Raw genomic sequence first — 13,447 nt, 5'->3', positions numbered from 1 at the left:
GGACTTGGATTAAATTCAGTTGTGGGCTGACACCTGGCAGATTAAATTCTATGTGGACAAGTGCAAGGTATAAAAATGCCCACTATAATTACACTATGGGAGGAATATAACTGGGAGAAGTGATGCATGAGAAAGACCTAAGAGTGTATGTGGACTCATACGACATACCCAGTCTATGTCCAGTCAGGGGTGAGACAACGTTCACAGTGACAGCGGTCAGAGACGCTGCTGTGATTCTGCGTGTTGCACAGAGCAGAAGGATATCCCCTCTGGGGGTCCTGTACTATAGACTCCCATTATAGTACACAGTCAGATTAGCACAGTACATTGCAGTATAGTATACTGCAGATCAGCACAGATAATTACAAGAACATGCAATGCATTATGCAATGCAGTAGGGCACAGTGGAGTGCAATATATTGTATTACAGTACAGTGTGGTGAGGGTGAGTCTCCATACAGACTCAAGCAGGGAGGCACAGAGTGGATGGGGTATACATTGTCCTCAGGGCATCAGGTATCCCTGGAAGTCAGCTGCTCGTCCAGTCACTGGTCCTCTCCCACCTGGACTACTGCAACTCCATCCTGGACGGTCTGCCTGCAACTACTACCCTCCCGCTCCAGGTCATCCTGAACACTGCAGCTCGTTTGGTGTCCCAATTTGCACACGCTAGTCCACTGCTCCACTCCCTCCACTGACCGCTACAGTCTTCCTACACCCTTCCTCCAGAGCCGCTCCTGTTCATCCCTGGCCCCTAAGTGGTGGAACAGCCTTCCCACTGAAATCAAGATAGAAAACTCCCTGACCACTTTCCAGCAATTACTCGACACATTTTCAGACTGTACCTGTAATTTAGTAGTTTATTCCCCTGTGTGACTCAACTCTCCTGTAAATTTGCACTTACATAACATTTTCACCATATGTCTTGCTTTTACATTACTTGTACTCGTGTTGTTTATTTAGACTTCCCCTATGCCCCGCTCCCCAAAGTTCTTAACTATGACTTCACACCTTGTCTACACTTATTAACTATTACAATCTAGGATGCAGGACTTATATTTTGTATTTACTGTATATTTCCCTATAAACTTGTAACTATTATGCTTTAAACTGTACTGTATTATTGCACTTTTGTAATGCTCTTATATTTTGTAAGTCACCTTGGATAAGGGTGTCTGATAATAATAATAATAATAATAATAATAATAATAATAATAATGATAATAATAATAATAATAATAATAATAATAATAATAATAATAATAATAACAATAATCAGTCCCCTGTAACACCCCAGCGCCTCATTTGCAATGACGTGACTATGTGCCTCGCCACTGCACCCCCTCCTTCACCACCACAAACAAACACTGCCATGAGGGCACTGTGACCCACTCCCCTGTAGGACAGAAAGAGCCTGAGAACGGTGTGTGTGAGAGTTTTCTTACTTTTAGTTGGTTATTGCATTTATTACATTATCTTTACTGTATTTGCAAATGCTTTGGCAACATGTGTACATTTGTCATGTCAAAAGCTATTTTGTATTTGAATTTTAATAAGCGTGTCTGTCTGGAGTCTAAGGATTTATTATTATTATTATTATTATTATTATTATTATTATTATGAAGAAAGTAAGTAATAATTCATTAATATCCACTCATTTAACCCACACGCTTCTTCTTCTTCGACGTGCATGCTGGTCAAATGGCTGAGTGCGTGCAGAGACGTGCGCGCCCCTCCCTCCTTCTGTCAGCGATGATGAGGTAGACGTCGCGAGTGCGCCTGCGCTTGCGCAGAAGCCGAGGCTCTTCCCCCTAGTGTGTGTGTATGTGTGTGTGAGAGTGTGTGTCCGGGGAGGCTGGAACATGGAAGATGAAGAGGTTGCTGAGAGTTGGGAAGAAGCAGCGGACAGCGGGGTGAGAGGCCAATCTGCCGGGGGTCGGGAGCACTTAAGGCGCGGGAGGAGGCCCCAGAGCCGGGTGGGGGAGTCGTTGTGGTGGCGGGGAAGGGGTGCATGTAGCGGTGGAGCGCAGCCCGTGGTGTACACCGGGGTGCCGTGCGGGAAGTAGGCCACAGCTTAAAGGGACAGGCGAGCTGTGGTTTATTTCGGGAGAGAGTGATAAAGAGTGAAGGAGAAAGAGGGAGAAAGAGAGAGGGGGTACTGGGGTAGTTTGGCAAACGTGGTGGTGGAGGTAGAGGGGGCAGTAGGAGGCACGGCGATACTAGTGGGACCACGCTGAGAGGGAGCAGGCAGGCTGGGGGACGAGCGCTGGACGGCTCCTCCGGGACTTTGAAATGAAATCGAAGGGCCATAAAAACACACAGACGGCGATCGTGACAGCAACTGCAGCGACGCGAGTGGAAACGGGAAACTCCTCCGCGGGTACACACGATCGCACAGGCCCGCGTTCATCTCCGCGGCCCGGGCTCCACACTGAAACACTGCCGGGCTCGGCCGCCAGGCCGCCTGAACTTATAAACTTTTTCTCACGCGAGACCGCTGGTCGACTTGAATTGTGTTTCCCTGGTTGGTAGTCCTGTAGTTTGTGTGTGTCTTGTTTCTACACACAGTAGCGCCCCAACTACTGTACATATAGACTGGCCCGTTTACCAGCACAGTGCAGTCGTTCAGATATTTACTTATTTACGACTATTGACCCGGAAAATTGAAATTATCGACTATCGAATGTATTTGATCTCGTCTCACGTTTAATTTCACAACCATAAAGTGGTACCTGGCCGATGTGTTGGGTGCGTTAGTGAGCTCGGCGCTGTCCCGGTACTTTCGTTGTCTTACAGTCAACAAGTGAAATAGAGAAAGAAATAGGCTGTGGAAAAATGACAAGTGATTTTAGTGTAAACTGTTCAATCCATGGCAACAAGCAGGGAGGGAGATTGCATTTAGGGAGCTTGCCGTTCATGTGAAGCAGTGAGAGCATCAGTGTGCTTGTCAGTCAGTCAGTCTGTCAGTCAGTAAGCTGTTTGGCAGTTTTTCAGGGTCGATTGCACAGAGAAGAGGTTGTGAGGGTCGGCCACTCCTGGTGCACAGCAGGCTTATCCACTGAGGATGTATTATAATGTCCAATATTCAACACCAGATGACACTGGTAGTATGGATGCCTCCCAGTGTTATACACCAGCCTAATCTCCTGGGCTGCTTGGCATTATTTTGCACTTCCGTATGCTCCTACATACTTATGTATTGTTCACACTTCTATTGTGTAACTGTGACTTCTATGCCTACCCCTCCCTTTAGCACTTACCTGGGACTATATTATGTCTGCACTTATTAGCTCATTGTACTAGGATGTGTGTGTATTGTATTTTGTACTGACTGTATAACTGCACTTTTGTAATGCTTTAAATGTTTTCTGTTTAAACTGTAACATTGCCCTGGATAAGAAATTGAGCCATTAGGAGTGAATTTGTGCAGGCAGGTGTGGTGACAAAGCAGTCAGTGAGGGTGTAGAGTTGTTGTTCTTAGAGCCCTGCTGTCCCTATACTGTCTGTCTCTTTCTCTGTGAGAGAGAGACAGTGCCAGCCTTTATGCCTTCTCTGTATTTGACTGCTGTTCCATGGACACAAATAACCCCATGTAATCAAGATAGCCCTCTCCCCTCTCTCTTTTTCAGCCTCCCTGTGTTTCCTGGAAATTTTTCTCCTGTTTCTCTGTCCCCTCTCTCTCTTCTCTTTCTCACAGTCCTTCTTTTCTCCTCCTCTGTAGGAGATAGACAGACGACTGGAGGAGAAGCTGAGGATCAGCCAGAAGGAGAAGTGAGTAGAATAACACCAATGCTGTCTTACCGTCTAACACTCCCACTCTGTGCCTCTCCCTTCCTCTCTTTCTCCCCCCCTTCTGTAGTTCTCACCTCCTCCATCCCTCCATCCCCTCTCTGTCCCTCAACAGATCTGTTTGAACAACTAACAAGCTGGCTAACTCTGGCTTCATATGCCTCTCCCTCTCTCTCCTGTCCTCCTTTCCTCTCTTTCTACCTCAGCACTCCTCACAAGACACAAGATTCAAACTGCCTTTCTTGGCGTGACAAATGTATATAAATTTCATGCAATGTGATTACTGTCTCTTCCCCCGTCTCTCTCTCTCCCCCCCGGCCCTGTCTCTCTCCCCCTGAAGAAAGCCGAGCCGCTCTCCTTTGAAGACCGGCATCGTGATCCAGGACGACTCTCTCCCCGCTGCCCCCCCACCACAGATCCGCATCCTAAAGCGGCCGTCCAGTAACGGCTCATTGGGCTCTCAACTGCCTTCGCAGCGGCCCCACCCTCAGGTGAAGTCGCTGGCGCAGCGCGAAGCGGAGTACGCAGAGGCCCGGAGGCGCATCCTGGGAAGCGCCAGTCCTGAAGACGAGCCAGAGAAGGCGCTGCCCTCCACCACCACCACCCCTGCGCACACAGACAGGTAACATGTCTAACTGTCCCTTTCTCTGTTCTCTCATTGCCCTGCAATGGAGAGAGCTGCATGCCAGCACTGCCCTCCACTCATCCCTGCCTGTTGCTAACCCTGCTGTGCAGAGAGAGAGTGAGAGACTCTTTATACTGCACTCCACTACAGCCTCCCTTGGATGCTGCAGGAATTTTCTTTAAAGGTTTTAGCCTTCTTTTGAACTGTTCTGTTTGTGCACTTCAGTAAGGAATTGTAAGAGAGTCTGGGCACATTTGTGTGGGGTCAGGCAAAAATGTCAGTTTCTATGAGCTATGGTTTACCAGTTTGATCTCAGCTCATGTAATTTGCTAATTGTGACCCGGAGTACTCGGCTGCAGCGCACAATTGCTCGGCGCCGTCCGGGATAGGGAGGGCTAAATGGGCTGGTTTTCTCTCGGCTCGTTGCTAACTGGCTACCTGGGCACCTGCAGGTTTGCAGCACCACCAATAGGGATGTGCCTCTCCTCCAATCGGCGCTGAACCTCAAGTGCGGGTTGCATATCCTGCAGTTTGTAAAATGACGGGTGGCTAGAGGGTGGCTGGGATTGTAGGATCCCAGTTGTGCTTCCTCACCCTCCCCAAGTGTAGTGGTGGGGGACGTGGGTACAAGTCGAGATGCATTGGCACAATTGGTGATTCCAAAACGTACGAGGAGAAAAAAAATATATATATATTGATTCCAAAGCTTTTTTTTTTTTTTTTTTTTTTAATTTAAATTAGTCTTTCTAAAATGAAGAGCACATTACAGAACAGAGTGCTGAAGTGTACAGCACTGGTAAAGACTGGAGTGCTGACCGGTTTTAGATACGAGATGCTCACCAGACTTGGCTGTATTGATGAAGTGATCTGCACCACCAGGCAGGGCCTACTTGCTCAGTCTGCTTCACTCACTCAGTTCTTGTTTGATTTTCTTTTGTGATATTATTTGGACTTTCTGTTCTGTAAAATGTTTCCTAAAAATAAAAAAATCTCTCTCTCTCTCTCCCCCTACCCTAGGCCGGTGCGAGTGAGCATCCCCCCACCGGAGGAGTCTCGGTCGAACAACCATGTGATCCGCCAGCCAGCAGGGCCGGATGGCTCTCATGGCTTCCGCCAGCGCAGATAAACAGAGTGACGGCAGACACACCGAGAGAGGGAGGGAGGAGGTGGGGGGGTGGGGGAGAGGGAGCGGGAGCGGGTATGTCTGTCAACACAGCCCCCCTTTGCCCTGGAAGGGGGGGGTGGGCAGGTCCGGGCAGGTCCCAGAGAGAGAGATAAAATAGAGGGTGATGAATAGGAGGTTAAAAAGGACTTACTGCCCCCCCCCTCTCCACTGCCCCCCTGCCCCCCCCCCCCGACACACAATCCTCCCCATACCCCTTCTAGCTACCCCTCCCAGGGCAGATAGACAGAGGGGGGGGGTGGCATTAGGGGTTCATCCCCATTCTGATTGACACTGTGATGAAGAGGTTTTCTCTTCAGGACTCTGCTCACTGTGACCTGACCCCTCCCTGACCTACCTAAACCCCCACCCCCACCCGCTACCCCCATCACCTCGCCTGGCCCACTGTGACTGGCACCCTGACTGGGCTGGCCGGGTCACTACAGAACTGAGACCCGGTGCCCACAGACCCAAGAGAGAGAGACAGATGGGGAGAATAAATTAGACTGAGTGAAAGAGAGAGACGGTTGCATGGATGGTGGGAGGGAGTGACAGGCGGAGGGAATGTGAGAGAGACAGACAGGTGGAAGGAGTGTGTGTGACTGAGAGAGTGATTGTGTGAGTGTATGATAGTGAGGGAGACTTGCTGACAGAGATGGGGGAGGTGGGGCAGGGAGAATTCTAAAATGCAAAGGAAGGGTGCCAGCTCTCCCCAGCAATAATAACTATAATGTAATTCTACTCTTGGTGACAATACTCACTGCATCTCCTCTCTGAACCAGCTTACTGCTTTATTAGTCCTGGTTGATGTCTTTGTGTTTTTGGTTTTTTGTCTTGTCAGCCATTGGTCATGATTTTTTTTATTTTTTTATTTGGGGGTTGGGGTGGAGTGGGGGGAGGTGTCTGTTTAATGTACAGTTTCATTGCTTTATTATACGGTTTTGTTTTTATTGTAATTTAACTTTTCCCCCTTATTTCGTTGTCAAACCTGTTTTGTATTTAAGAGGTTTAAAAAAATGAACAAAAAAAGCTGGGAGAGAGGGCAGGGTGTGACCATGAGGGTGTAGCAGCCTTAAAGCAGTTTTGGAGTAGTGATCAAAACAGTTTTTAATTACAAGAAATAAAATGTGTATCAATAAAAAAAAAATTATCTTCTAAATATGTACAGGCTCATACACTGACTGACTGCCTCCCTGACTGACTGACTAATGGACTGACACGCTAAGGTGTGATATGTGTGTGGTTCTGCAGTGGGAGTTCATGAGTTTTGGTACAGCGGGACTGCTTGGGAGGGGGAGTATTGTATTGAACTACTGGACTGTACTGTACTCTTATGGGCTGCACTGGACTGTATTGGACTGGACTCTATTGTACTACACTATTGGACTTCACTGTAGTTTAATGGACTGGACTGTATTTGACAGTATTGTACATAGTCTACTATGTTAGACTGGACCGTATTGTACTATATTGTACTGTACTCTACTGAACTGTACATCTCTGGAGCTCAGTTTTGACAGAAGCCCACAGGATTATGTGTGTCTGTCTGTCCCTCTGTCTGTCTGTCTGTGTGTGTCTGTCTGTCAGTCACTCAGTCCCTCTCTGGTCCAGCCGTGCCCTCCTGGGTTTATTGGTGCAGCTGAATCTTGTCCACTGGTGCACTGTCCAATCAGCTCAACATCTGACAAATCTATACATTGGGAAAAGAACAAGAGACTAATTTAGCAATTTATAATTTGAGATTCCAATTAAGTAATTAAGTGAGCTGTCCTGTTGACTGTAGTGAAGTGCACTCCCTGTAGTCTGGGGGTGGGTCTTTGGGGGAACCTGGTCTGCACAGCACTGCTCTCAACACTGTGCGGATCAAGAGAGACTGAGACGAACAGACAGACACCTGTTCTGAAGGAGCTGTACAGTTTGTATAATTGGCGTCTCTGTGTTTTGCAGTTGGTCTCAGATGATCCCTGTTTAGCTGCTTCTCTCTGGATGATATCGCAGTAGAAAACCAGCCTGTAAATACTTTTAAAATCCCTTTAATCACAAATACACAAACAAGGCTGGAGCAAGTGAACCCGCGCAGCACATGGGCCTCGTTTTGTGTTGCCTGCTTTGGTTTGGTTTGATATGACTTTGTTCCTTTTATTTTTTTACTAATAATCATGAAAATAATAACATCGGTAGAAGAGAGAGAGCAGTCCTTTGTTATGGGGCTGCGAGGGCAGTGGGTTAGAGGGTGGGTGAGAGCAGGGTGCTTAGTGCTCCACAAAGCGACACGGTTGCAGTCCGTAATACACCGACAGACTGCCCTCTAGCTCTGATTAAAAATTGTATTCGTTACATTTTGTTAACACAGGTGTATGCAGGAATGGATTAAATAATGGAGAGGTAGGGAGAGGGAAGGTAACGCTGAACCAAAACCCAACAAGTTTCATCATTTCTCTCAGATTTGGTTCCTGTGTGTTTTTTTTGGACTCAAGTGCTCTCTGATAGGAGCGAAGGAGTGATATGATATATATGTATATATACAGGACATATGTATATATACATATATCATCGTTTTTGTTTTGTTTTATTGTTTGTCTCTTTTGAAGGATTAAATAAAAAATTAAAAAAGAAAATGCACAACGTGAGTCCAGTGGGTTGGTTCCTGTGTCAAGTTTTATAAAACCCCTGCAGCTTAGTTCAGTCTCCCCTCAGCCCTGGTCCTGCAGAGAGAGAGTACAGCACAGCAGGGTCTCCAGCCTTAGTTCTGGTGATCAATACTAAAGTACACATTTAAATTACATTCATATCGCAAAACACAATACAGTAGTCTAATATATCCCTGGGGCCGTCGTCAGTCCTCCGTGCAGCAGGTGGCGCTGTTTCCTCAGTGCACTTCTCTTGCTTTCACTCAGCTGCGCAGTCGCCCCGTTCAATCGCGGTAAAGATGGCGGAGGACAGCGGCTACGAGTCGGTGATCTGCGTAAAGCCAGAGGTTCATGTCTACAAGATCCCGCCCCGGGCCACAAACCGGGGATACAGGTGTGTGTGGGTCACCGGGGATCAGAGGGCCGCTGCTTGGTAGGGCGGCAGTAGTGCAGTGTTCATTACAAATGCCCCGACGGAAAGGCTCGGGTCACGGAAGCGATATTACGGCAAAGAAACACTGAGTAAACAGATTGCATCAAACAGTAGTTATACCGTCATCATCATCGTTATTATTCATTCATTCATAATCATAAACTATTGTCATGGAGTGTTGTCGTCATTGTAATTATTCTTAATAATCCATCCGCAGTGTGAGAAAATGAGCGGTCCCTGTGTGAGTGGATGGATGTGTGTTAGTCTGTCAGTGAGACGGCATGTTTGTGTGAGTCAATGCAGCCAGGGTGTGTGTGTGTGTGGCTTAGTGGACATGTGACTACATCTTGCACTCACAATGAAGTCAACAGCAGAAAGAGGAAGAGAGAGCGGGAGAAAGGAAGGAGGGAGGGGGGAGAGGTGGAGATGGCTGTCAGTCAGTCAATATCAGTGTGAACTGTGTGTTGTTCCTCATCGCCCTGTTCCTGAGCACTGGCCCTTTGTCCATGATTTGTCTCTCAGTTGTGCAAATAAAGCTTTCTTGAATTGAATTAAATTGAAAGGGAGGAAGGGGAGTTGTCTGTTATTCAGCTGATTGCGTTTCAATGCTCACAAATGGTGCAGTTTGAATGTTACATTTCCTTGCTGTGGCAAAGCTGCTGCCTGTCAGTCATGGCAATAAAGCACCCATGGATATGTGGGAGGGTGTCTGACACTGTATCTGTGTGTGTGTATGTATATATATATATATATATATATATATATAGGGCTGCAGACTGGAAGCTGGATGAGCCAGCATGGAGTGGCCGTATGAGGATCACAGCCCGGGGCAAAGTGGCCTACATCAAACTGGAGGACCGCACCTCAGGTACTGACACACTGACTCACTTTCACACTGCCTACATCAAACTGTAGGGTCTCTCCTCAGGTAATGACATACTGTAGACACTGACACACACTGGATACAGTGACACGGAGACTGAGAATACAGTACACCTACACTATACTGCTCTACAGCACAGTACACACTGCCCTGCTCTACTGTCCAGTTCACTGTACAATGCCCGCCCTGTCTCTGTAGGGGAGCTGTTTGCCCAGGCCCCAGTGGAGCAGTACCCAGGCATTGCAATAGAGGGTGTCACTGACTCCAGCCGCTACTTTGTGGTGCGGATAGAAGACGGCAATGGTGAGACTGTCCATCTGTCTGTCTGTGTTTCTGTGTCTCACTGTGTGTTCTTGCCCATTAACTGTATGTCTGTGTCTGTCTATGTGTGTGTAAAATGTGTATGTACTGACTGTGCCGATGTGTGTGTATATATTTGATTGTGTTGTGGTGTTGTTGTGTTGTCAGGGCGCCATGCGTTCATTGGTGTGGGGTTCGTGGATCGCGGAGACTCCTTTGACTTCAACGTGGCGCTGCAGGACCACTTTAAGTGAGTGTTACCGCCCCTTCCCGTCTCCTCCTGCTGCCCCATCTTCTCTCTCTCCTCCCCCCTTCTCTTCTTCTATTCCCTAACTCGTTTACTGATTAAGTGCTGGTGTGAATGTCATTGTACTGACACTGTCTCCCACCTCTCTCTCTCTCTCTCTAGGTGGGTGCGTCAGGAAGGAGAGCTGGCCAAACAGGAAGCCATCCATAGTGCAGCCCCCAAACTGGACCTGGGCTTCAAGGAGGGGCAGACCATCAAAATAAGCATTGGGGTGAGAGCAAGGGAGAGGGATACGGGAGGAAGCATGATGGAGGGAGGGAAAGGGGGAGGAGAGAGCAGGTGGAGGATGATAGAGTTGCAGGAAGAGAGAGGGGAGTGTGAGAGATAAGTAGAGGGAGACAGTGAGTGTGTCAGTGTGTGTGTCTGACCCTCCCCTCTCTGTGTGTCTGTTGCTGCAGAACATTAAAAAGAAGGACGGCCCCCCCGGCTCAGGCAAGTCTCGGCTGGGTAACAGCGGCCTGCTCCCCCCACCCCCGGGGGCCAAAGGGGCTGGTGTGCCCCCACCTGTGGCACAGCCTGCACAACCCCCCAGGACAGGTAACTATCTCACACTGTAACAGCCTGTGTCACTGTACTGTCACTGCAGCAGAGCCCCCTACTGTAACTCTTTCTCTCTCTCTCTCTCTCTCTCTCTCTCTCTCTCTCTCTCTCTCTCTCTCTTATTCTCAGCTGCTCTGTTAGATCTCGGGGTGGTCCTACCCCCAACTCAGCCCAGTGGGGGGGCAGCTGCAGACTTATGGGGGGACTTTGCTGCAGCTCCCAGGTGAGTCTCATGGCGGGGGGTGGACTGCATGAGTTTGTGTAGCTGATACACTAACTGACAAAATGATTTACTGCTGCAAAGCTTATCAGCATTGGTATTGACTCTTTCTCCCTCTCTTCCCTCTCTCTCAGCAGCTCCAGTCAGGATGCAGTGAGCTCGGGGTGGGTGCAGTTCTAGCACTGACAAGTACCCCACACTTGTCCTCCAATTACCCACCCAGCCCCCTCCTCCTCTCTCCAATCCAGCAATCTACATTCCGAGCCGGGGTGGGGGGGGTATGGGAGTGGGGAGGGGGAGGGCGGCTGCCGTACTGAATAAGCAGAGACCGAGTAGTTTCAGTTTTGTGTTGTACCGTCCCATCTTCGCCTCTCTCCCACCTTCCACCTCTTTTCCTTTCACCTCTCTCCCTCCCTATCTCCCACCACCGCTTCTTCTCTGTTCCTCTTCTCAGCATCTCCCCTCTCTCTTCTTTTCCTCTCTTTTTTTGCCATGCGTTGACTGTTTCTATGCCTCCCTCCCTCCCTCCCTCTCCGTGGGAGTGTGTGTCCGTGTGTTTTGACAGACGGCGAGTCCGTGTGTGTCTGCACCAGTGCTCAGGACTGGGCCGGCGCTGACAGCTGGGCCCGGGGGGGGGGGTTGGGAGCTCTGCCACACACTGCACTGCAACTACAGTAACTATAACAGCACCAACTGTGACAATAACTACTACATCAGCCGTGACAACACTCTTCCTGCTCCCGCATGCACTACAGTAGCTAGACTTACAACAGTCACTGCAGCTACTACAGTTACAGCCACTACCACCGCATCTACACGACGCCGCCCTGTGCCCATGCACACAGAGCAACACCGCAGCAACAGGGACAATGACAACTGTGAGAGCAGCATTTCAGTGCTGTAGACATTGATGTAATGACCGGTGAGAGGGTGGTGGTGGTGGTGGTGGGTGAGTAGGGAGTTTGAATTTATCAGTCAATGAGTCGTAGGGAAACTCCCCTACAGCAGCAGTTCTGCAACTGACCAATCAGTAAGAACCCTGGCCCCCAGTGTAGTAACATTGAAGTAGGGGTGCAGTCTAAGTCCACTACCAGTAGAGTAGTGCCAGTGAATTACTGCTTCAGTAACAGTGTATTAGTATTTGTGTTTCTAAATCATGCTTTCACACAGTGCAGTGGAGGGCTGGGGGGGACTGTGAGACAAGTTTACAGTAGATTTGTGGGGGGCGGGGTCAGACTCCCCAGGGTTGCAGTATGGTGTAGTATAGTGCCGTGTAGTCTATTGTTTTGTATTATAGTGTATTGTACCGACTTCAAAGTGTTCTGGGGCTTTGTGAAGTACTCTCCAGAGCACCTAGCACACAGGCCTCCAGCCCAGCTCCCAGGCCCCTGCAGGACTATAGAGAGTGTACTGTAGGTCTCCAGGACCAGAGCTGGAGACTGGACTGGACTGGACTGTAAGTCTGGTATAGCTTTTAATCAATTAACATTCAATGGTGATTTTTTTATTTTTATATATTCCATTATTATTGTTATAATTGTATTCTTGTGACTAGTGATTGCCTTACATCCTTAGGCACTCGTAAACAGTGCTGTGAGTGAGAGAGAGTGTGGGTATGCATCTGTGTGTGTTTGTATACTTGGCTGTGTGTGTTCAGTGGGTGCTGTTTGTGGAGGGAGTGGTGACAGTTTCTATCTCACTGCCCCTTCCCCCTCTTTTTCTCTCTCCTGTGTCCTGTGTCTGTGTTGTTTGTTTTAATTGTTTATCTTCAAGTGCCTTTCCTTATGTCCTGGTGGGGAATGGGTGGGTTACTGGAGTATTGGGGTGGTGTCTATAAGTGCCTTGTCATTTCTAAATGAGCTGTTTGAATGTAAAACTACATTTTTGTAAATAAAGTTTATCTTGTACATGTCAATCGTCTGCCTGTGTTTTCATTATTTGCTGAAGAGGCAAAAGCTTTGGATACAAGGTGTCTGTTTGGTGTTTGAGGGCATCATGTGTATACAGCTGTAGTATTTAGTGTGCAGTCTGTAGTCTATAGCAGACCTGGGTCAAATACATATTTTCTGTATTTCCAATTCAAATACTTTTTCAAAATCTTATTAAAAAATTATAAATTGTATCCTGTTTCACAATTACTAGTTGACTGTATTTGAAATACTTTTAAAACATATTGGCATGCAAATTCAGATATATATTTCCACAAGTATTTGACATTCTGTGTTTTCAATTATTCGTATTTCAATTTATAGGGTTATATTTGAGAATACAATCTCATTTGTACATCTCAACAAACTCGGCACAACAACAAAGATGGTCTACACTTACCAACACATCAAGACTCCAATTGAAAGTAAATGTTGAATTGCAGAAGTCTCTACCTTCTCTGTCATGTTTTGGCCACATTTGTTGTAGTTCAACTTTTAACAGTATTAGGATTAGCACTATTTGTGTTATGTGTCCAAATTAGATATTTTTCCAGCAGTACATGAAGTAGCTTAACTTTGAATAACAAACCTGCACCAGTAATAGGCCTTATAATGTTTTCATGAAAATAT

General features: G+C 47.6%; 2 protein-coding genes across 3 annotated transcripts; both read left to right on the top strand.

Moving 5' to 3' along the window:
* The first annotated feature begins 1,755 nt into the window (after positions 1–1,755).
* Positions 1,756–8,201, top strand: szrd1 (SUZ RNA binding domain containing 1). Its single transcript, XM_066690689.1, has 4 exons — positions 1,756–1,913; positions 3,722–3,771; positions 4,130–4,411; positions 5,432–8,201. The coding sequence occupies exons 1-4, from the start codon at positions 1,863–1,865 to the stop codon at positions 5,538–5,540; spliced, it is 492 nt and encodes a 163-aa protein (XP_066546786.1). The 5' UTR covers positions 1,756–1,862; the 3' UTR covers positions 5,541–8,201.
* Positions 8,202–8,459: 258 nt separating this feature from the next.
* On the top strand, positions 8,460–12,804 carry necap2 (NECAP endocytosis associated 2). Of its 2 annotated transcripts, none has more exons than XM_066690797.1 (8): positions 8,460–8,600; positions 9,407–9,507; positions 9,721–9,825; positions 9,991–10,072; positions 10,232–10,340; positions 10,528–10,666; positions 10,799–10,892; positions 11,027–12,804. In XM_066690797.1, the coding sequence occupies exons 1-8, from the start codon at positions 8,506–8,508 to the stop codon at positions 11,067–11,069; spliced, it is 768 nt and encodes a 255-aa protein (XP_066546894.1). In that variant the 5' UTR covers positions 8,460–8,505; the 3' UTR covers positions 11,070–12,804. The 2 variants fall into 2 exon arrangements, with proteins under 2 accessions (XP_066546894.1, XP_066546893.1); XM_066690796.1 differs by having other exon boundaries at positions 11,024–12,804.
* Positions 12,805–13,447: the final 643 nt, after the last annotated feature.

The sequence above is a fragment of the Amia ocellicauda genome, chromosome 18, assembly GCF_036373705.1.
Source record: "Amia ocellicauda isolate fAmiCal2 chromosome 18, fAmiCal2.hap1, whole genome shotgun sequence".
Classification (NCBI taxonomy): domain Eukaryota; kingdom Metazoa; phylum Chordata; class Actinopteri; order Amiiformes; family Amiidae; genus Amia; species Amia ocellicauda.
This window is presented reverse-complemented; position numbering and strand designations above follow the sequence as displayed.